Here is a 24935-nt window from a genome sequence, read left to right as displayed (position 1 = left end):
GTTACAATGACACTGACTGATTTTTGCTAATATTACTAAGGAAGTCTACCCTTTTCATTGGTTTTCCTCATCATGTACATGTTAGTTGCCAACAATCATTTTTCTCTACAAAGGTACTTCCTTAACCCCATCAATTTACAATTTACAAAGTCCTTAAGTGATGGACTATTTACACTTGGTACAAGTCATGTCTTGGTACCAAATAACTTCAAGTGCATTATGTTTGTAAGAGACTTAGAATATAATACAAGCTTTGAAAAAATTGTAAAACACATGGAAATGAATTATCCTCAGTTAAAATTAATAGAATAGGGTTAGAATTACTGTTGCTAATGATATTTTGTCAGAAGAGGAAGGCACCTCTGTATACCCTTTTATCATTGTTTTCTCACAAACTCTGTTTTTTCTATGTAACATTTTATGTATTGTCAGCTACTGTATCTGTTTTATCCTCATCAGCATAAATTGGAGAAGTGCTCTCAACATGAGGGTCATTTTTGTATGCTCGGTTGGGTTAAGGCAGCCTATGGCATACTATGAGTAGTATTTCATACATATGCCTGTAACTTTTGATAGCTTGGTCGCACCACAACTAAACGTCTAGTAGTACTTGAAACACATTGAATAAAGATTATTTTGTTTTACTACTTCTGGATTTTTTGGTTAAAAATCAACATTTCGATTTTAAAAAAGCTGTTTACTTCATGGCTTTATGCGCCAGCGGTAACAACACCTTTCATCATGATATTTTACAAGTAGAAAGCCAACCCCCTATCTATTATTTTTGTCCAAGGCTATTTTATTTTAACTGACAGTTACATTGTTTTTTTGGGCCAAAAATGACAGAAACAGCTATTTTTCTGTCATTTTTCGTTAAAAAATCGCCACAGTTAAAAAATACATGTATCGACTTATATGCAAAATAGCCTCGGACAAATTTGATAAAAAAGTAATAATACGTAAACATGGATTACTCTAAAGATCAATTACTATGCTGTTTTTAGCTGCGCGTAAAGCCGTTTAAGTCATACTCCGTGAATAAAATGCGTAACAATGCGGGTTTACAGGGGAAACATACTAATGACCGCCGGTAACCCCGAATTCGAACACGCGTTCTATTCGAATTACGTCATATCGAACATGGTGGAACATGATTCGGGTTCGAAACATGTCTGTGGCCATCATGCAGACACACGCCCAAACTCGTACATGAATATCAACCTAGGCTGCCTTAACCCAACCAAGTGTATCTGTATTTTCATTGTCAGTTGCTGCATCTGTTGCAGCATCATTGTTATAAATATGGGAAGTACTCTCAGCACGAGAGTCATTTTTGTACGTATGCAAATTTTCTTTGTCAGTTGCTGAATCTGTTGCAGCATCATTGTCATCAATATGGGATGTACTCTCATCACGAGAGTCACTTGGTACTAAGTCTTGTGACAGCAGGTTGTGATTAGTTGGCCCATCCTGAGTGGCCTGATCTCCAAGATTTTGAGATGTTTGAATCACTTGAGGTGACACAGATTCTTGCATTGGTGGGTCAATTTCATTGGTGGTGATGTTGCTGTAAAGAGGATTTGGGAACTGCACAGTGTTCTGAGCCAGGACAGCGGCTGTTGCCAGCCTGTTGTTCTGGTTGCGAAAGTGTTGCAACTGCAATGGTCGGCGTTTTTTTAGCATTACAATCACACAGGTGCTGAAGGCAAAGCCTACAAGGCAGCCTAGTACAGTGATGACAATATCAATAGTTTCAGTCAACAGTCCATCACTCTTCTTTATCATAGTGCTGTCTGAATCAGTGCTGTCTGAATCAGTGCTGTCTGAATCAGTGCTGTCTGAATTAGTGCTGTCTGAACCAGTGCTGTCTAAATTAGTGCTGTCTGAACCAGTGCTGTCTGAATTAGTGCTGTCTGAAGCAGTGCTGTCTGAAGCAGTGCTGTCTGAGGCAGTGCTGTCTGAATCAGCGCTGTCTGAATCAGTGCTGTCTGAATCAGTGCTGTCTGAATCAGTGCTGTCTGAAGTGGTGCTTTTGATCACTATGGTATCATGGTCATTGTCTAAAGTGATAGTAGGCTGTGAATCGCTCATCTGGATGCCATTGTGTACTATAGTGCTACTTGTATGCCCATCTATAGGTTCTGTTGTTGACCCATTGTCACAGCCTAATCCAGAGATAGAAATTGTTGAGAATGGACGTGCTTGTAGCTGATCTGGTGAACCACAGCAAAAATCGTTCAGTTTATGTGAATGATGGCATGACAGGAAAGGGGCATGACATTCTTTGACGGTGTTAAAAATACACGTATTTGTTTGGCTAAGAGCTTGTAAGCATGTCACCTTTTTGATTAGCCAGTGCAATTTGCAGTCGCAGCGGAACGGGTTAGCGTGGATGAAAACTTTTCCGACGTGGGGAAGTCCAAGGTCAACTTCAGCGATGGACGCAATCCTGTTGTCTGACAGATTTATCACTTGTAGGGATTTGATCTGACTGATACAGACACCAAACTTGACATTCGTTATCTTGTTTGATTGTAAAAACAGGAACCGCAAACCTGGCAAGTTACAGAAAGACTTCCAGGACAAGGCTTCAATAACATTCTTACTGAGGTCCAGGGTATCCAAAATGGCCAGATTTGGAAAATGATTAACACTGCGGATTTTGTTCTTGGACAGGTCCAAACGTAACGTATTGAGTGGTATGTCATCAGGGAATGTGGCCAAGCCACGGGATTGACAATCAACTCTCACGCCTCTATGTTCATGTGGTCTGATGCAATATATGGGCAAGACTCTGGCCCTGACGCTCACAGCCCAGAAGACAGTTACAATGAAAACAACAAGCAGGCTTCTAAGCACTCTCATCTCTTCAAAAATCTGTGTTTTCTGTCTAATTGCAGTAAAAAATATTGCACAAATCTTGATACCAAAGTCTACTTAAACTCTAGTTTCTGTTGAATATCTTAGAATAAGTTTGCTACATTGTACATCTACATGTACATGACATAAAAACTAAAACGCAAAGATCCTTTCTGATTTTCTGGCTGAAAGAATCATCAAAAGTGACCTAGCTTTGCGTTTAAGGTGGCCTCAGGCAGTCAAAATTCTAATTTCTGTTGAATATCTTAGAATAAGTTTGCTACATGTACATGTACATGACATAAGAACCGAAATGTAAAGCTCCTTTCTGATTTTCTGGCTGAAAGAATCACCAAAAGTGACCTAGCTTTGCATTCAAGGTGGCCTCAGTCAGTCAAAATTCTAGTTTCTGTTGAATATCTTGGAATAAGTTCGCTACATGTGCATGTACATGACATAAGAACCAAAATGTAAAGCTCCTTTCTGATTTTTTGACTGATGAAAGAATCACCAAAAGTGACCTAGCTTTGCAGTCAAGGTGGCCTCAGTCAGTCAAAATTCTTCAGAGTCTGCTATTGACGTCGCTCCTGTCTGTGGCATCTCAGCAATGACGGAATGCTGAGTGCAACTGCATGTGTCATTGCAAATTGTATGATATTATTCAAAAGCTTTTGAGACAAATTTCATCATGGCTTACAAGCAGACAGTTGCGTAATTTATCCAGAAACTTCTGAAAGTCAACATGAGCATTAAACTTTTTCAGAAATTGATCTGTACACTCAGAAATGTCTTTTTCAGAGCATTTGGTTTTGGTTTTATTTGCCTGTATGTGTTCTTGCTGGCATGATGCACATGTATAGGTGTGCTCTTGTGTCATGGGAGATACCTGGGCCCCGGGCAACCAAATTTTACTTGGGGCAACCTATTTTTGAACCAAGGTAGCCCAGTGTGCTACTTGGATTTTAAGAATGCCCCCCACCCCCCACGAAATCATGCCTACTTGGCTTGCACCACTGTATCCGGCCAATGCTTTTTAATTTAAGGTGTTAATGGCTATTACTAGTATCAATTAAGTTACTAAAGGCTGTTAGAGGTATTGTCAAAGGCTTATGTAATTATGTAACATTACTTAATTTGAGGAAAGTAGTAACTTAAAGATGGGGCAACCTAAAATTCTGATGGGCAACCTAATTTTTGCCGTAGGTTGCACACTGGGCAACCTGGTTCAAAAAAGTATTTTGTACACTGTCCATGCTTGACCAGTTGAAATATAGTGCCAAATGGGCACCTTAGTAGGGTAAAGCAGTGTTCAAGCAATGTTCCATCATGCCAAGTTTGTTTCACAAAATATCATGTTGAGCCACCCCAAATGTGTGAGGTGTTAGGGGCATGCTCATCCATGCATAAACCAGCACCTACCTGGTGTATGCCAATATCAGTTGTAATATTGTCTGCACACGATGAGAGAGACAGTGATTGTAAAAGATTGCAGTTGTGCGTCAATGTTCAAGTCTAATCAAATCTTAGAATTAATATTCAGATGCAAGGAGATTCAAACACATATTACATGAAACATGCATGGGACCTGTCTTTCTGAAACTTTCTGTGGCTCTATAAATTTGTGTTTGTCTCTACACACAGATACTCGCTGATTCTTATTTTGCTACTACAGTTATGTAAGAATATTACAGTTAGGCCACACCAATTTAATTTGTTGTTTCTCAGATTCACATGCTCCATTTTTTCTGATTTCCAAAAAAAAATGATTTAGGTTCTGAATCAACTCCAAAATGCTCATTGAGAGACATATTTTGGGCCCAACAGTTGAAGAAAGTCATTTTCTTCCTTAAGTTGTTCCAAAAACAGTTCTAAAAAGTGGTTTTGGGTCTGCCGCCTTTTCTTTTCCCAATAGGTCTCCAATATAAGGCTGTATTAGGTATTCTTGTGGCATCCAGTCTTAATACAAGGCCATAGCCATTTCGGTCTTCTGTTATATATGGCCTCCATCAGTCAATGGAAAAGGGAGGCCACCATTTCGGTCTTCTGTTATATAAGTGATTTCTATGGATAGTTGTCTACAACTGGTTTTGTTATAGAGTTCCTCATATGAGATCTTAATGGGCCAGAAGTTGTGACAGATCTTATGTAAACAGTTGTTGAATGTGTCACTGCATAGGACTGATTGTTGCTGAACAGTCCTATTTGCCTTTGTCAGAAGGCGATGAAATCGTTTTGCTATAGTATGGGAGACTATGCGGCGTGGATCAATGTTTATGATTTTTGGCAGGCAGGATACCGTTGGGGAGACCAAGGTCAAGTTTAAAAATGGGCTTCATAGGGGGTCCCTGCGTCATTGCAGTGGACCTTTTGTGTTTGTGGTTTTTTCTTGTTAGCAGGATGTAAACACATGTGATTTACATAGAGTTATGTTATAGAGTTCCACATTTGAGATCATCTTAATGTGACAGATGATGTGACAGATCTTAATATGTAAAGAGTTGTTGAATGTGTCACTGCATGGGACTGATTGTTGCTGAACAGTCCTATTTGTCAGTGCTTAACAGACTGGTAAGCCACATTTTGAATTGGTGGTATCAGCTTGGTCAGTTTCACAGGAGCTGCTGCTATAGGCTCATCCTGACCACTGACATCTGGGGGGATCACTTCATAAACATGGTTGTGGTCTGCCTCTTGCACTGTTGAAGGTGGCCTTCCAATGCTGTCACTGCTGGAATAAACAGGGTTATGAAACTGCAGGATATTCTGAGTAAGAGCGGTTACTGCGGCCCTGTTCTTGAGTGCCTGCAACCGTCTTTGTTTGATGAGCTTGATAATGGCACAGGTTGGGAAGGCTATGCTTAGGAGGCTTGCCACCACCATAATGACTATGTGGAGGACTCCAACCATGGGAGAAGCATGCGTGAAGGGGCCACACTTCACCATAGAGCATGCAGGGACTAGGATGTAAGACTGGTTGTGAGACATTACATCATCCTTCATTGTGAGATTCTTGACTGATATATTCATGCCTTCCATCTCTGAGATGTCATCAGCTTGAGGGTGAGCCATTTTTGAGACAACACCTGTGCTAGACTTTCTGAGTGAAGTGATGTCTTCATCTTTAGGAGATGCGATGCCATCACCATTTTGAGTTATGGTGAAGTTCAGATGGCCACTTTGTTGGGGGGTACCAGCTGTGCCATTGTTGCCATCCAGAGTTATACCAAGGTGGGATACTTGAATGGTTTGGTTGATGCCATGCATTTTTGTACCACCACCCTTGGCTCCACTAACCAGCTTCTGTTTTGATGTCTTCAATGTTATTGAAGTAAGGTTCGATAGCGCACAACTTAACCCTGGGATAGATATGCTTGAGAGTGGCAGGCGATCAGGCGAACCACAGTAAATATCATTTAGATTGTAATGTGAGTTGAGAAAGTGGGCTTTACATCTAGATTCATATTGACCATGGGCGTGCACACATTTCACCTTCCTGATCAGCCACAATAAGCTGCAGTCACAGTGGAGGGGGTTAAAGTAGAGGAAAACTCTTGCGGTGTGGAGAACCCCCAGGTCACTTTCAGTTACAGACGCAATCTTGTTGTGTGACAAATCTAGATGTACGAGTTTTGTCAGATTTTTGATACAGATTCCTAGTTCCACCTCTGTTATCCTGTTCTGCTTTAGATCAATGATGACTACATTTGGCAAATTACAGAGGGACTCCCATGAAACGACTTCGATAAGATTCGTACCAAGATTCAGCGCCGTCAATTTTCTCAGAGGTGGAAAATACGTGACATTGGGAATCTTGTTGATGGACAGATCCAGACGTACAATATCAGGTGGTATGTTATCAGGAAAGGCAGTCAACTGGCGGAGTATACAATTCACTTTTAACGCTGGATTTTGTCCATAGAAACAATTTTCCGGTAATGCAAGACCCCAGCTCCTTGCAGTTGTACAGGCTATGATAATAAAAAGTGCAAGAAGAATACTGACAAGTCTCATGTCTCTTGGGTGTAAGTCTTTTGAGGTTGCAACTTGGTCGAATGCAGAGTTTTTTCTGATGCCCACTACTGGAATAGTGGCTGGAAACTACGATTTTCCTCACTAAATCACTCAGGTGGACAAAAAAAGCCAAACTAAACCGTGCCCCTGGCGGCTGCCGCCCGAAGATTGCCGCTCCCCCCTGGGGCAGGGGTCATTAACCTCCGGCGGAGAGCTTGTATAACACAGGCTAGTGGAAAAGAGTACTACTTAGCTTTGGAAAAGGACGTCCCTTGGATAGGATGTTAAATGGTGGTTCTGTGTTTGAGGACAGCCACACCTCGATCACGTAAAAAGAACCTGGCACACTTGTCAAATAAGAATATAGGCCTGGGGTCCTTTCCTGGTCTGAGTGGATCAAGCAATTCCGGCTTAAAATGTGGTAGGGATTTTCCTGAGCAGCCTTTGCAATCCCTACTTCGTCAGTCAGTCAACTTGCATAAGTTTAATCTTTATGACTTAAAAGGGAGAAGAGATGCTGCTGCAGTGAGTGTTAGTTCTGTGCCTAGGAGTGGCCCGTCTGGCTTTGCACTGAGCAAACTCGTTACAAAATTTTTCTTGATCTACAGTGCTGATGATTTCAGTCTAGCTTACTATAGGAGGACTTGCATCACACAGTATCATTCTGTAGATGACTGCCTTCTGTGTGGTGTATGGAACAGAGTAGGCAAACCTGTGTGAAATAGAGAGTTTCAACTGCTCACGCCTTGTACATGCATTACTAATACATGTAGTCTATGGTGTGTATTGAATATTCAAAACCTGTGATCTCTGAAGAAAACAACTGTTACAGTTTAAATTTGTCATTTCCCAAAATTATGATAGTTTGTGTTACAGTGTAATAATAAATAATTTGCCATATATCTGCCATCCTGGAAAAATGAAGGAAAGTTCAAGACAAATTGTTGGTAACGGGGAAGTGAATTTGTTTCAAAATGTCACATATACAATGACTGTAGTTGGTAACATTATACTTTCAATACTTTTGTATGTACTTTCCATCCACCCTCTTTAGATAACTAAATCTGTATGGTTACCTTATTTCCTTGTATTGAATGACTGACAAGTATCAAATTCTATTTTCATAGGAAAGTAAAAAAAACTACAACAATGGTGTGGTTTATATTCTGTACACAAATGATTTTTGTCATGTACATGCACGTCATCTAATATATTATGTGACTGTCTGTTTTTTTTTCAGAGCCTGATCCTGAAATCTATGATGATCCAGACAAGCATGAACCAGCCCCGGTGGACCCACCACGTAGACCTTTCAGCGACATGCGAGGACCAAGTAAATAGCCTTTACAGTCTTTAATTAAATTAATTAAAGGCATCCAATGCAATTTCAGGGAGGCAAAACAAAAAATATTCTGCATGAGGGATTTGTCTGAACATCACCCAACTAGTTCCACCACTCAGAACTTTTAAGCGTTCCACTAGGTTCTCCACTAGCTCACATAACTTCACCGTCCAAATTCCTTGTTTGAAATCATTTTACAGTGACAGTTTCTTTCCCCGTACGGCCAAGCTTTGGAATTCCCTCCCCGACAAGTGTTTCCCACCAACCTACAATCTACAGGCTTTCAAATCAAACGTTCACCGCCATCTCTTGACATAGCCATTTTTCTCTCATCTTTCTAGTTCAATGCCGAGAAGTGGTCATAAGGGCTTGCATTGAACCATTCCGTTAAAAAAAAGACATTTACTGCCATTTTGTATCACATTTTTGTCATCATTTCTAACATTTGTTTGTGCCTGAATTTTTTTAAAATAAACTACAGGAGGCATCTCTTTATTTTTTGGGTGCCACCCATAAAAAGCCTGCGATAAAGAAAGTTTATTGCAAATTCATGTCCGAGGGCTAATTGCAAGAACATGATAACAAGAATAAACAGTGAAAATGATAATAAGTAATGCTCATGCTACTTTAGATATACATTAAGTAGTTATTGTTGGGTTTGATTTCTTTTCTGTGTGCAGTGGAATATGAAATGTCCGACATTTTGCGACATATGAAAATCATATCAAGACTTAGTGTGTGATGCTGCACCTATACATGTATAAGAAAATGAGATGTCTTATATAGTTATTGAATTGCTGATCTCACAGAAAAAGACCATTAAAACTCACCTTTTGGCTTTACTGCATGGAAAAACAACTTCAGTCTGTAGAAACACTGGCCTGGTGGGGGCACAAGCTGCTGTTGTGATGATTAAGGACACGATCAGGCTGTTTTTATTTATAGAACTGCCAGACTAATTTTGAGACTACGTGAGGCCAAGCCCACACAGACCTGAAGTGAAGATTAGCCTTGGACTGTACCACTAGCTGGCAGCCATGTTAAAGCCTAACAAAAATGTTTTGTTTCCTGTTTCCCGATCGACCCTAGAAAAACCTGCCAACCATAGACTTTTTTGGGGTGGACCCCTGCAATGGGAGCTGATCAACCTTTTCTAGCTCCATGCTCTAACACCTCAGTGATAAAACATTGCACAATTGGTTTTCTAACCTTGACATTGAAAATAAAAGTGTATTCATGCAAGTTTACCTCCAATTGTTAAACTGTATTATATAAGTTGGATTCTAATATAAATATTGATACTAAAAAAAGAGATAATAATTTCCTACCTACATGTACCTAATTATTTCAGGACTGAAATAGGAAACACAAGATTTTTTCTCCTAGGCCTAAAGAAAAACATGTGTATAAGGCACACCCATAGAAAGAAAAATCCCTTCTGCTGTAACAGTTTAAGAAACTTAGACTTGGGAGCTCCTATGTTATCACACATATATAATATATATAATAATTAGTATGATACATGTATATATATGGCTAAGTTTGCCATGGCTAAGTTTGAGAAAGATATTAAATGAGAATCCAGAAAAACTATAGCTTTGTTCCAACACAACATGCAGAAACATGAATTTTCAGCTGAGCTATTTGGCCTTCATCAAATGTGATGCAGTGGATCAGATATGTGATGAAGGTCGTAGTGTTCGGCTGAAAATTCATGGTATTTCAGAATCTGTTGTGTTGGAACAAAGCATACATTTTTTACAACTATTGTGTTGGAACAAAGCCTACATTTTCTAAAACTATGAATTCTGCCAACACCGATGAGATTTCATTCTCACCAGAATCCTTAAGTAGATAAAATCTTGCTTAGAATTAATTGTGAAAGATTAGCATGTGAATTTATCTTTTATTTTCTCAGGTATCACAAGAAAGCCGATGAGACATTCCTACAGACCCCCACCGGTAGAAATGCCTCCAGAAGAAAAACGCAGATCACAAACTCTGCCCATTGGGGCCAGTCTCCAACTTCCTGACACAGGAGCATCACCCTCATGTATGCATTGTTTCAGTTTTTTTCAGTTTCAGTTTATTTAACACTTTAAAACAAAATGTAACAATACAAATACAAGAAAAAATAAATGAAATATAACAGTGCAGGGAGGCCGGAAGCATAAAATGCTTATGAGGAGGCCTCCCTTCATAACGTGATTAACAATTCAAATAAATCGGATAAATAAGAAATAACTTAGGTAACGGGTAAATGAAACAAAACAATAAAATGCAATACGATACAATACTATCTACAATAATGAATTTAAAGTAGTAATGAAAGTAGTAAACAAGGAAACATAAACAAAAATTAGGAATGTGTGGGGTTATTTATGAAAGCTACTTTTAATGATTGAAGGAGGGACTAATTTGTAAAGTTCTACTTAGGTTGTTCCATATTGTTGGGCCCCTGTACGTGATTGTAGATTGACGTAGATTCGATTTCGCATTGGATGGCCTTAAATAATTGCATTGGCATGTGAAGTGGTTGACTGTGGATATCTGAGTTTAATAAGAAGGTGTAGGTGTCGTGGAAGATTTCAGGAAGGCAAGGACATTTATTCATTATCTTGTATGAGTGAGTGTGAGTGTTAAAAGACTGGATTGCAGTCTATTTATGTCATTTATGGTCAGTATTTTGAGCTTTTGAGGGTTTGAAATACTTGTTTTCTCTGGTTGCCCACTGGGCAGCCTAAGCTAAAAACTTAGCTACGAAAGCTTCTAGGTTCCCAATCTATATTTTTAAGGTTGCCTTAGTTAAGGTTTGTAGAGATTGTGATGTCAGTGTGAATGTCATTCAGCACCAGGGACAGAGACTGTACTGTCAGTGTAATATCAGCATCTGGGACAGCTCCTGTGCTGTCAGGGTGAATGTCATTCAGCACTCAGGGGCTGAGACTGTGCTGTAAGCCTGAATGTCATTCAGCACCAAAGACAGACACTGTGCTGTCAGTGTGAATGACATTCAGCACCAGGGACAGAGACAGTGCTGTAAGTGTGAATGGCATTCAGCACCAGGGACAGACACTGTGCTGTCAGTGTGAATGACATTCAGCACCAGGGACAGAGACAGTGCTGTAAGTGTGAATGTCATTCAGCACCAGGGACAAAGACTGTGCTGTCAGGGTGAATGTCATCCAGCACTCAGGGGCTGAGACTGTGCTGTGAGCCTGAATGTCATTCAGCACCAAGGACAGAGACTGTGCTGTCAGTGTGAATCTCATTCAGCTCCAGGGACAAAGACTGTGCTGTCAGTGTGAATGTCATTCAGCACCAGGGACAGACATCTATGCTGTCAGTGTGAATGTCATTCAGCACCAGGGACAAATACTGAGCTGTCAGTGTGAATGTCATTCAGCACCAAGTATAGAGATTGTGCTGTCATTGTGAATATTATTCAGCACCAGGGACAGGGACTGTGCTGTCTGTGTGAATATTTTTCAGCACCAAGGACAAAGACTGTGCTGTCAGTGTTTGAGCCAAAACGATTTTTTACATTGTTCATATTTTTACAGGCTACATCTTAGGATATTACATTTCCTTCTGTTTCATATAATGAAACTGTAAAATTAATTGTCAAGAAAAAATGTACCAAAAACTTGCGACTAAATTTTTATGCAGCTGGGACAATAACTTTTTTGGTTTACTCCCTCTCATAGCTGGACAAGATGACTTGGCCATGTACACTCCAGGACAGCAGGAGCTTATCAAGCTGCAGAAGGAAGTAAAGGCCGGTGTTTTCACCGTGGAGGAGGCGGCCACCATGTTTAAAGCATGGCAGATGAAAGAGAGAGACAGAGCTATGTCGTTCGACCAGCAGAAGAAAGAGATGGACAACCTGCGTGCGAGCGTGCAGCGAAGGGCAAAGAAAGGGCAGCCAGAGGTTGGCCCACCCATCCCGAAACATGGGAAAGACGAGGGGATATATGGCAGAGTCCTGACCAGGATCAGAAGAACCAACAGCAATGAGGGAGGGCAACAACAGGAACCAGAGGCAGTGAGCAGGCAGCCAAGGAAGGTATGAAACAAGGCCTAGGAAAAAAAAATGTTGTGTTTCCTTTTTCCCAACCGACCCTAGAAAAACCAGCTGACCCTAGATTTTTTGGGACAGACCCCTGCAAGGGACATAAATTCACTTTTTCAAGCTGATAGACCTTTTCTAGCTCCATGGGATAAAAACAAAAAAGTTAACGTCGTATTTTTTGGTTTTCTAACATTGACATTGAAAAGTGTCCTCATACAAGTTCCTAGTCCAGTGTGCAAAATACCTGGTTACCTAGTTGCCCCGGGCAACAGAATTTTTCTTGGAGCAACATATTTTTGAACCTAGGTAGCCCAGTATACTACCTGAATTTTAAGAATTTGTACCACTGTTGCCGGCAGATGCTTTTTAATTTAAGGTATTAATGGATATTACTCGTATCAGTTAACTTATTAAAGGTTGTCAGAAATATTGTCAATGAAAAATTACTTGATTTGAGGAAAGTAGTGGCCGAGGCAACCTAAAATTCTTGCCTTTTCCAACCTAATTTTTGCCTTTTTTGTCAAAAAAGTATTTTGTACACTGCTACTGTTGACCAGAGACAATGATAATTATTATTATAAACTGATCAAGGCATCCCTTAGGGTAAACCTTGATGCTTACTGGTCTACTGGCCAGTTATAAAGCTCTTACATTCTTCTGATCATGAGTACATTGTACTTAGTCTAACATAATTCTGCCAGGTCACATATATCCACCACCCTGAAAAAATGCATCTAAAAGATCTCCAATGCAATGTCAGCCAGAAAACCGTGAGTGAGTGCACTCATGTATACTCGTAGTAAAAACTGTGAATGTGGGGGTGCTGCCCTAGACATCTCTCAAACCCGTTGTATTTCAAAGTGGCGGATAGCGTTATGTGTAGCACATGGATAAATAGATTCTTTATTGACACAACAAAAAGTACAGTGGCTTTTGTATGGTCTTCTACAACTAAAGAAAGGCATGCGGCATAGACTCCATTTCAAATGAGATCATGTTAAAACATGGGTCAGCACAGCTATGCCAGTCACTGGTAACATTATTCAATACAATTCTATCAAACGGCAAGTTTCCATCTATTAGTAACTGGAATACAAGTATTCTCACTCGATAAATGTGAATGAAAGTTACACTGTGCCAAAAGTATAATACAAGATATCTGGCCATTGCTGATTCATTTTTGCTTGCTTGCTTGCTTTTTTGTTATAATCATATACGGGAGAGTGATTTTGATTGTTTTTATGTTTCCCCAGACTCCAGGTAGACTTCCTTCATATAGACAACCAGGTGGAGGGAATAGGGAGAGCACACTGAGCAACAGCAGTATGTAGCAACTATTCCTTTTGTTGTAACAGTTTATCTTTTCATGATGTATATAGAAGCATTATTGACCCAGGAAATATAATAACATGCACCAGGGCTGGAAATACTGGGTGCATGTGCACCTTAGTGCACCCAAATTTGGAGCTGTGCACCCATTTTTTTCTGTGGGTGCACCCAAATATTTTGATAGGTTTTATGTAGGTAACGTTATGAAAAGATGTTAAGTGTATAACAGTTAGTAGTATACAGCATATTCTTAACATCCATGTGTCAGAAAAATAATAAAATCAATGTTGTAGCACTTTTCTTTAGAGATGAAACATAATTAGTTATTGCTGAAAAAATTTTTTTGGTGCACCATATAAAATAGAATAACTAGAATGTCAGACATTCTAGTTATTCTATTTTATATCGTGCACCAAAAAAATTTTTTGTGCACCCAATTTTTTAGGTTGGGTGCACCAGTGCACCTATTCCCAAAAATGAATTTCGAACCCTGTGCACGGTATCCCTTGTACAACAAAAATCAACATGTCACTCCCATACACAATTGGTGGGTTTTAAACAACTCAAATTCATAGTACTTGACTTGAGTATGAGATTTAGATTCAGTTGGCTCCTGCTCAGAAGATTGCTAAGACTGGTACAAAAGTACACTAAGGCTACAATTTTAACCCTTGTCCTGCTGGCATTCCTGGCACAACATTTTTCAATAATTTCATGTCTTGATTAGATCATAGACCCACAATTTTTTTTGCCCTGCAGTGGCATAGTTACTTCTCCGCAATCGTTGCGTTTCGCTGCGGTGTGATGCGTTGCACGAGAAATACCCCCAAATTGTACCTATACAGGGTGTTATATAGATGGTACTGTATGTGCAGAACAACAATAAAAATTTATTTATTGTGAATGTGCTCCGCAGGACAAGAGTTTTTAGAGCAGATAGTCCATTGGCAAATACTACTAACTGGAAGTTGGTGATTCACTTCAAATCATCTGGTTGGAGGCCTGACAAACCCCTGTCTCGTATTAGCCACATGGTGATCTACATCTGATCACCACCACTCCAGGAACAATACCAAACAGTTTCCATCATTACTCATCAAATCTAAAGTAGAACAAGTCTTTATACTAAATTGTAGCCAATTGCAAGCTGTCTACAGTAACTGTTAAATGTACATTCGTCAAGTGATGCACAATTTTGTATTTTAAACCATGACAGACATGACTTGTGGTAAACCTCCCATTGTTACTACAGGCTCCTCCTCTGGTGGCTCGAGGCATAGTGTGATGAGCACTGCTAGTCTGGACAGTGGCATGGATGTGCCGGTGAGTCAAGCACATTACCAATACAGAAACTTTACTCATGCATATCACCCTGTATATAGGCCAGTATATCCAAAGCTTTAGATAAACGAAATCATATTATATCCGATTCAACCAACTGATGTACACTCTAGTTTATACAGTCATATAATAGAACTTAAGACATGTACATTATCATGTAAGCCATGCTCCAAATACATACATGTTCTATATTACCTTTTTGAAATAGTATAATGTTATTTTTGATACATAGAACTTGTAGGTATCACTATAGACGTAAGAGTAGATGTTAGCTAGATATGTGGTACTGAAGAGTTTGCCATGCATTGTACCCGTTACAATTGCTGTGCAATAAAGATTGACTTGACTTGACTATCATAAATGTGTTCTATACATGTATATATCAGACTGTTTTATTTTCTGTCAAACACTGAGATCTCTGTATTTCCTGTTTTTCGTAGCAGCCAGAAGATATCCCAGAAGAGGAACCCCCACCCGTTCCTATGCACATTCCTGTGAGTCCACTCCTCAGTCCAATGCATTTGATTGCAAAATAAGCTTTTAGATGAACCATTAAATCATACAAATAAATTGTGATATTTCTTGAGGCAAATATATCTACATCATGTTATGACACAGAAGTAAACTTTTTCAAACTGATATTACAATCCCTTGGTCCAAGGTTTGTATTTAGAATTTGGAAAGAACCCTTGATGGCTTTAATGACTTGTTAGGCCATACCACAAAATTAGGTTTTTAGGGTCTTGGAGTAAATTAAGATAATGCTGATCTTGAATATTAAGTTTAGAAAAATTATCTGAAGGAAACATACATTGTACATGCCATCACTGTTATATACAGTATTAGGAGGGAATATAGTCAGATTCAAATTTTCCTCCCTGCCCTCCGTATTATTGCTAATATTTTGAAAGGTTTGCTAACTATATAATTATATATCCTGACTAAATTGTACTGATATATGTTGTAGCGGCTGGCCCACCCGACATTTGACATCCCGCAGCTTTTTAAAAACACAGGCCAGTCTTGGAAGCAACAAAATAATTTTCTCTGGCCTCATGATGACATAAATAACGATGGCACATTACAGACAGAAGTTGTCTGCATCTGTAAGGTATAGCCAGTACAGGTATAAAGCGTCGGTCACAACCCGCTGTGCGTGCATTTTGTCCGTACGTTTTTTGGGAGGACACGTCTGCTATGTTTTTTCTGAAAACGTGCGTTGTACACTCATAGGCTGTACAGGGCACTCGCGTCACTGCGCACGTACGGGTGGTGAATCCTCAGACCGCACGCATGAAAAGTTTTACATGCGCTTAAAGTTCTACTGCGTGTCTGCGTGCTCCCAAATCCATAGGATTCCGTACGGAGGTGGTACTCACCACGCACGGATGCCCTACGTTTGCCCATGTTTTTGCATGTAGACAGCACGCAGAAGCACGTACGGCGGGTTGTAACCGTTGCTTAACCGCCCTTCAGTGTAACACACCAGCTCAAGCTTTTGTATACTCTAACATGACATAACTTCTCTCATTCTTCCGTCTCCCAGAGGAGAAGTCGTCCCCTGTCGGATAAGTTTGATGATGACTTCATTGCCAGGCCGGTCCCCCTACCCCCAGTCAGCAAGCGGCCTCTGCCCAGAGAACCTCCACCCTCTCCTACCAAACCTTGCCTGAAATCAAGAAGCACTGAGCCAGACATGAGTCCAAGGTAATGTTTCTTCAACAGCTGGTCTTGTAGCTTTATAGTATACATTGACTGAATGAATGACAACCTTTATTGCACATTTTTGCCACACTGGGCTAAGTACATATAGAATACAACACGGGGTATTCCGTATCGCCCGAGGTATCGGCCCGACCGCGGGTTGGATCGCCCGACGGCCGCAGGCGGGAGGGCCGGGACCGAGGACGATGCGGAATACACCGTGTTGTATTTTATTTATATCATACCCACCCAAGAAAACACGTCTTTCAATGCATTATGAGCCAAAAGTTGGTGCCCCTAAACCCTCAAATGCAACAACATCAGTTCCAACGTCCGGATTCTGTATTCGAATTTTCGAAAGGGGCACACGCGGTTAGGGCGAAAGGCGTTCAAATCGTTTCATGGAAGCCATGGAAGCTTTCGATAACGGGTTCCGTACTGGGCCGTACCGTAAAGTACGGCCCGGTCTGGAACCCGTTATCGAACGTTATCGCGGCCCGGGTATGATATAAAGGCTTGTATATATATACAAAACCTATTTCAGATCTTTACTTCTTAGAAAAGTTCATATTCCTAATGCAACTTGACAAACCTTCCATCGAAAAACATATCTTTCCCTTTATCTCTACTATAACTGAAAAGCGAGGAGAAGTTGAATTTATGTAATGATAGCTAGTTTTACTTTGTATATATCTTTTCATAATGTTTTGTTTTGACCTGTACTATATATGGCTCCTAAAAAAAGATCTGCTTAGTATACTAAGCAGATTTTTCGGGAGCGTAAAAATCAATACTATGTGATTCCAGATTGTTTTATGTTTGCATTCATGCTCTCACAAGTTAAGTACTGATCATGGACAGGTGATAAAGCTGTGTGAATGTGGTCTTATGATTACTACATCTACAATGACAAATGTCTAGTGATCACTATTAATGGTTTGGCCTTCTATCTAGGCTCAAACCTGCCAGCATTCCCCGACCATCGTTACCAACATCATCTCCATTCAGCGAAGTCACCTCGGAGTTGGCGAAAAAATTCGGGAAGCTCTCATCATCTTCAGTTGACGATGAAACGAGCAGTGACAGACGCTCTCCGAGAGACTCTCCCAAACAACCGTCGTCCCCGAAACCTCCCAGGCCCCCACAACGTGGTTCCAACCCACAGCCACCGCCGCGGCCACCAAGGAAGCCGATGAATTAGGCAATCCAGCAATCTAGCCAGCTCAAAAAATTCTTCTGTTAGCCCAGGTTCATGATCAGACCTTGTGGGAGATTGCTTGCTATGTAGAGGAGAGCCAGGGACATATTTAGGATCTTCAAGCCTTTAAAAATGCAAGTTCCCACATTTTGAGATGAAAATCATGGGGTTGGGAGGGGTTGGTGCTTGGGATGTTTTTTTTTTAAATATTTTTAGCCAAAATTTTTTCTCAATTTTGTCAAGGCTGATTGGTTTGAAAAATTTTTCCCTCACATTCCACAAAGTTCCTAAAATTGATGGGAAAATTTTTGCTGGCTACAGCACTATCTAGAGGAGATCCAGGGACAAATTTAGGATCTTCAAGCCTTTAAAAACACAATTTCCCACATTTTGAGATGAAAATCATGGGGTTGGGAGAGGTTGGTGGTAGTCCTTAGGATGTTTTTTTAAATATTTTTACCCAAGATTTTTCTCAATTTTGTCCATCAAGGTTGATTGGTTCAGAAATTTTTCCCTGACATGCCACAAAGTTCCTACAATTGATGGGAAAATTGGTGCTGGCTAGAGCCCAGTATGTGTCTAGATTAGGTCATAGCAGTGCTCTGCTCTGGTCAGTGTTAATTATTTTTCTGTCACCTCAATTTTATTTGACGACTATTGTTGAGCGTGAGGCATGACAATCCTTCATGCTCCCCCCAAAAAATTTTGAATCTTGCCCATCTGAAATGCTATAATTATATTTCTTGCTTTTTGAGAGACAAATTTTGCTGGTGGACAAAGCTTAGTTTAATGACATTTTTTCCATATCTATACACACCAATTTTTGGCTGACAAAGATGAAAGTTTAGGCAAAATTTTTATCCATCATGAGCTGCAAAATTCCATCAAATGATGGAAAGATGGACGTTGGCTAGAAAGCCGAGATATTAAACTAAAAGTGTCATAATGTGTCTTCCACAGGTTTGTTGGACAAGCTATGTGAGATACATGTACACACTCATGCACTGCATGCCCGTAGCCAGGATTTTGAATGGAGGGGTTCTTCCCAGTGCGTGAGGGACCAGCGAGCGCCGTAGGCATGAGTTTCCTAGACGGGGGGCATGCTCCCCTGGAAAATTTTGGAAATGAACCTTCTGAAATGGCATTTCCTGCATTTTAGAGAGGTTTTCATTTCAAAGCAAAAATCAGAGATAACTTTTTATGCAATGACAAAGTAGGCAGTTTTTATACAATTCCAGTCCCACTGGTGATACGAATCAGTCCATCTAAAGAGAAATCTTGGACCTTGGCTACAGGCATGCACCGGAAGAAAGTGTTAATAGCAATAATATTGTCTTTTAGCTACAAGTCAACATCCGGTTTACAGTGTGAGCACCAAAACTTTGACAATCAATTTGTTGTGCATTTCTTGTATTAAGGTCATATTAATGAATGATATGTACACTACTTGGATATATAGTCTAGTACTATAAAATAGCAGGATTGCTTAGGATAATATTGTTACCGTGATATAGTTTTGAATAGCTAATTTTTATATTATGTAATAATTTTTTTATCATTAGCTTAGTGCTTGTTTTTTGCATTTGCATGTACTTAAGGTACATGTAACATCTTGTCTGACAACATTTTAAAGATCATATTTGATATGAGGAAAATGATTGATTTCTTTTGTCCTTTGTAACAACTATGAAGAGAAGGGGCCTTTATATATAATCAGCTTCAAAATATGAGCATTTTGGAGCTGATTTGAGTTTTTTTTTTTTTTTGTTGCAAATCAGAAAAAAAAGACCAGGCAAATTCAAGAACCCAATGAATAAATTGGTGTGACCTTGGTATACATATCACTGATATGCAAAAACTATTACCCTGGTATAGGAACTTCTACATGTGTGTACATGTGTACATGTATGTTTGGTGCTATATGAGGCATCTTGATGCAGGGTTCTTCTATAAACCCAACTGAAAATTGAACTTCAGCTACATGATTGAAAATATAAATATTTGTACATGTATAGCTATCTAGAATCTTGTAATATCTTATATGGAATATTGCATGCCAAAAAAGAATATAAAATTATGCTTTAGACTTTTTGAAAATTGAAATTAGCTGTTCTGGATGCTTCTTGTACGTTTAAGTAAAAACTATGTGTTTGATATATAATGGCCCTTGTTCAGATTTGCAAACTACATGTACATGTACATGTAGGTAATATGGTCTTTTGGTAAATTGATGTATTCTGTTGCTTATTGGATGTACAAAATCCTGCATTACACATATTTTATTAAGTAAGTCTTACTTAAATGGTATACAGAGTATTATATTTCATTTCATTTCATGAATGAGCTCTGATGTTTTTAACATAAGCATAGGGTATGATGATCTACATGTATCTATACATTGTAGGTTCAGTAATACTTATCAATATATAAATAACATATATTGCTTTTCCTGTAGTTTTGGTAATATATATATACTACTAATGGCATTAATGCTAATTACTACTGATGACATTTAAACTCAAGTTGTAAAATATCTGGATATGCTGTGGTTTCCAAACAGTTTTGTGCTTTTATCTGACTTACAAGCAAATATGTTTTAGGAACAATATAATAACAACGATGGTTATGTTTATTGCTATATAATGGTAATTATGATATCTGTATATTATGCATATGGCAATGCTTGGATTGCTGAATATGGTTGTATCTAGCTAGAAAATGGGTAATACTATACGAATTGAATGCATTCCATTGGTCTTTTTAGCTATACCTATGTGAAGAACTGTTGTATCTTTTAACTTGACTTAGTACTACGTTTGGCAATCTAAGGATTGAATGAGATTTCTTATAATCAGAAGTACATGTATTTGATATTCACTAAATTTTCATTGAATTAACGAAATGTGGTTGCCAATGGCATTGTCTAGTAGCCTGGTTACCAAACCTATTATAGCTCCCAAGTCCTACATCCTCTCCGCAAATAGTGGATACAGAGAGGATGTAGGACTCGGGAGCTATAATAGGTTTGGTAACCAGGCTAATTGTCTAGGGGGCCAAAAATCTAGTGCAGAAGTTTTTTTATCAGCTGATTTTGCAAAGTACGTTGTTCTGTTACAGTAGTATTCCAGGGGGCGTTTTGGTAGTTGCTCATCTTTTGATAGAAGCAAGGACATTATACACATAATGTATAATGTCCTTGATAGAAGCAAGATTTTATTCGAGGGGGAGGGAGGGCAAAACAACATTAAACTTTTATGACCAATATGATGGGACATAGATATTGTTAAAATGTTGAAACCATGTAATAATTTAATACATAGATAGAGGTATTGTTTTGATAAATGTGGGCTGCAAAATTCCAAGTATAGGAAAATGTTTTCCCTCATTTTTATTTTAGAAAAAGCATTCTATATTCAGGATTTCAGTGTGATTTTCATAAAACCAAGGCATCGTTACCCTTTCTGTTTGAAATGACTCATTGAAAAAGATAGTTAATTCTAATTGATAACTTGTTGATATCATATACGAGGATATTTTGAAAGTATGCTTTTCATAAATTGTTACGCATTGAATTTTACATGCTTTTAATATGCTTCATGTCAGTCTTGTGAATTATATATTATGGTGATGTGATAAGAGTTAGTATAGATTAAAACGTTTTCTATCAATTTACGTAACGGAATTTCTTGCTGCTGCTGTATTTTATACATGTATGTGTAATAAATAACTTCTTTGAAGAATTATGCCTTACTGCCTTCTGTATCTGTATCCGTATAGCCGGTATAACCGCCTTTCGGCGTAACACACCAGCTTCACAGGCACGCGGCGCGGCGGCAGCTGGCTACATCACACCGATCGACTTGTTACACCTAACCCTTGAACTTCTAACTCTAGACATTGTTTAAAGCTATCTAATGATAATGCCCTTACTGTACTTCAACAGAGTTCCACTCTGCGATAGTTCTAGGAAAGAATGAATTCTTGAACACCTCAATCCTTGGTTTATAACTCTGGTACTTGAAGCCATAGCTATTTCTTGTTTTCTTCTGAGCTGGTATTAGGTACTTAGTAGTTGGGACGTCCACCAGTTTATTAGTCATTTTGTACATCATGCATAGTCTGGACATTTTTCTTCTGTCTTCCAATGAGACCCACTGTAGGTTTCTTTTCATTTCCGTGAGACATGGATCCAAATCCTGAATCTTATGTAGGCAATGGTAAGAATGGGACTGTGTAGTAATCAGAGTGGTGACAGGGAGTTCCAGTCTGCGATAGTTCTAGGAAAGAATGAATTCTTGAACACCTCAATCCTTGGTTGATAACTCTGGTACATGAAGGCATGGCTATTTCTTGTTCTCTTCTGGGCTGGTATTAGGTACTTAGTAGTTGGGACGTCCACCAGTTTATTAGTCATTTTGTACATCATGCATAGTCTGGACATTTTTCTTCTGTCTTCAATTGATCATGAGACCCACTGTAGGTTTCTTTTGTAGTTTTATCACGTTGTAACAGTGGGGGGGTTTATAGGCGCTACTAACTGACCCGGCCGACGGGTCTAGACCTTTTATTACAACGTTTTCATCGTCTTCAAAATGTTTTGGGAACAATAACACCTGTGGCAGGAAGGTTTGTTTATGCTTAGATAACAACTTGAAGATAAATACGGCTTCTGCCGGTCAAATACCTAATATCTTAATTATTGACGTCACAATGCCTCCAGAATAGTTTTATGTAGGTCAGAACGACAATGTTGGATATTTTGAAGACTGTTGGAATTTTTTTTATAGTTTCCATACCGGGGCCTAGCCTGGGTACCATCCCCAGTAGTATATTCGCAAACTCTATAACTGGTTATAGAGTTTGCGAATATACTACTGGGGATGGTACCCAGGCTAACCGGGGCCCTCTACTTAAACAAATTTTCAATGTTTTTGCCACAAAATGTGATAATGCCTACTCCCCATTCTTTTATAAAAGAACGATTAGGCTACACCAATTTAATTTGTTGCTTTTCGGATCGCCCTGTCCATTTTTGTGTTATTTGCAAAAAAAAGAGAATTTTTTTTGGTTCTAAATTAAACTGCAGAATGATCAATGAAAGACATATTTTGTCCCCAACGGTTGAAAAAAGTCAATTTCTTCCTTGTTCTTAAAGTTTTTTTAATGTAACATGGCAATTTTGTTTCATTAAAAGTATAAAATCAATTGTTTTAATTATTAACCAGCCTGGGATGTTCACTTTATGGCTCATATAGTTAACATTTCCGGGTATAATAGGGTGCCTTGGCCTGTTTTGTTGTTAATTTTTATGTCGCCCTGTCGCTTCATATTTTTTCTGAAAAAAATCTGAGAAACAACAAATTGAATTGGCGTGGGCTTAAGATCTTGTATAGAAATTTAAAAAAAAGAACAATCAAATCAACAAGATCGCAGCAAGAATGCAAGTTGGAATGTTTTCTCTTTGTGTTTATTTCACCCCTCTCCTGTTGTTTCTTTGGCTACAGAGAAATAACCCGTGTAGTTAAGTTGTTTAGAAGATGAAGGCATCCATGTCGCGTGCGTCCACCACAGTAGAGCCGCTCCCCTCCCCAGACCCCGTACCGTCATCCACGGCGTAGTAACGCATCTCAAACCCGTCCTTAGTGAGGCTTCCGTCGCTCTTAAACACGAGCTTCACGCGGTTCCCCGTGCTTTGGATGGGCTTGGGCCGCTCGTCCCCGCACAGTGTAACCAGGAGAGGCGCGCTGTCAGAGAGGCCGTCGTAGATTTCCAAGTAGTCATAGCTAGAACAGAAGACAAGTTCAAGTTTCAAGTTCAAGTTTTATTGATAAAGACATACAACAGAATAAGATTCGTCACTCCCAAGTACAATGTACTAATGTATCAGTGCATAAAATGTGCGATATACAACGCTTTGCTTTACATTGTACGTGAACGTACAATGCATATTACATGATTGTCACATAGTTATGTCAAGCTCCACTTTAGCTACCTACATACCAAAAATCATGATGATCGTGCAACCGCTTCATGAGTTATCGTCTTTTGAACATTATTCAAACAAACGCCCCTGCAGTTCTAGAGCAAGCCGATAGGGGGCCCAAACTTACGTCACTTCTTCCCCAGCACAAGAGCTACCTATCATCGAAATTTCGTGACCCTAGCACGTCCAGATCATGAGATAACAAAATCGGCTTCAGTTCAGCTGCAGTACCATAACAAGCCGATAGGGGTCCAAAATCTAATCATTTCGAGGTCTCATCAAGACCTACCCACCTACCAAATATCAAGACAATCCATTTAAGCCTTCTTAAATTATCATGTTTACAGACACACAGACAGACACACGAACGCTCCGAAAAACATAACCTTCTTGTCGAAGGTAACAATACCTCCATTTTTCACGGAGGTATACAGAAAACCTACCGGCAGGTCCCGGTACTGGAGCTGGGATTCTCCAGCTCAAACTGAGTGAACTCCATGTAGACGTAGTTGCCAGGGGAGACGGAGATCTTCCACTCACAGTCCATGCTGTTGTCATAGTTCAGATGGGTTACGATCCCAGCATCCTCCTTCAGCTGACCACCACAGGGGGTCTCAGGGTTCACAACTGGACTGATGATACCTGGGGAGAAATGATACGTACGTTATCGACTACGTATACATAAAAAATAATACATTTTCTAATTTCTAAAAGAAAGCTTTGCATTCACCCACTTGACCCTTGGTTCAAAACAGGCCCTGAATCAAATTTAGTCCCTTAAGCCCCTCTCACACATTCAGGAACTTCCCCCGACTTTGTTCACGAACATCAGCCGACCAGGTACGGCTTACCAGCCAACTATGATTGGACCTCCCGACCAATCCAAGACTTGCTGACTTTGCGCCGATCTATATACAGAGAGAGATAGAGGAGAGAGAGAGAGAGAGAGAAGAGAGAGAGAGGAGAGAGAGGAGGGGAGAGAGAGAGAGAGAGAGAGGAGGGAGGGAGAGAGAGAGAGAGAGAGAGAGAGAGAGGAGAGAGAGAGAGAGAGAGAGAGAGAGGAGGAGAGAGAGAGAGGTAGGTAGAGAGAGAGAGA

General features: G+C 39.6%; 2 protein-coding genes across 5 annotated transcripts in view; one reads left to right on the top strand and one right to left on the bottom strand.

Annotated features, from left to right (window-relative positions):
- Positions 1–17863, top strand: part of LOC109466228 (phosphoinositide 3-kinase adapter protein 1-like) — a 28623-nt gene extending 10760 nt beyond the window's left edge. For 3 of the 4 annotated variants that reach the window (XM_019763897.1, XM_019763896.1, XM_019763894.1), the window contains 8 exons: positions 8111–8203; positions 10131–10265; positions 11920–12278; positions 13538–13607; positions 14866–14936; positions 15395–15448; positions 16501–16661; positions 17613–17863. In XM_019763897.1, coding sequence (XP_019619456.1) covers positions 8111–8203; positions 10131–10265; positions 11920–12278; positions 13538–13607; positions 14866–14936; positions 15395–15448; positions 16501–16661; positions 17613–17859 — 1190 coding nt within the window. In that variant the 3' untranslated portion in view covers positions 17860–17863. The remainder of the gene's footprint in view (positions 1–8110; positions 8204–10130; positions 10266–11919; positions 12279–13537; positions 13608–14865; positions 14937–15394; positions 15449–16500; positions 16662–17612) is intronic. The other variant, XM_019763895.1, reaches the window with a different exon arrangement.
- Positions 17864–23333: 5470 nt separating this feature from the next.
- LOC109466230 (low-density lipoprotein receptor-related protein 8-like) overlaps positions 23334–24935 on the bottom strand; it is a 5428-nt gene continuing 3826 nt past the window's right edge. Inside the window, exons 7-8 of the mRNA XM_019763902.1 lie at positions 24283–24481; positions 23334–23639 (exon numbers count right to left, since the gene is read on the bottom strand). Coding sequence (XP_019619461.1) covers positions 23387–23639; positions 24283–24481 — 452 coding nt within the window. The 3' untranslated portion in view covers positions 23334–23386. The remainder of the gene's footprint in view (positions 23640–24282; positions 24482–24935) is intronic.

This window comes from Branchiostoma belcheri, unplaced genomic scaffold, assembly GCF_001625305.1.
Source record: "Branchiostoma belcheri isolate BF01 breed outbred unplaced genomic scaffold, Haploidv18h27 scaffold160, whole genome shotgun sequence".
NCBI lineage: Eukaryota > Metazoa > Chordata > Leptocardii > Amphioxiformes > Branchiostomatidae > Branchiostoma > Branchiostoma belcheri.
This window is presented reverse-complemented; position numbering and strand designations above follow the sequence as displayed.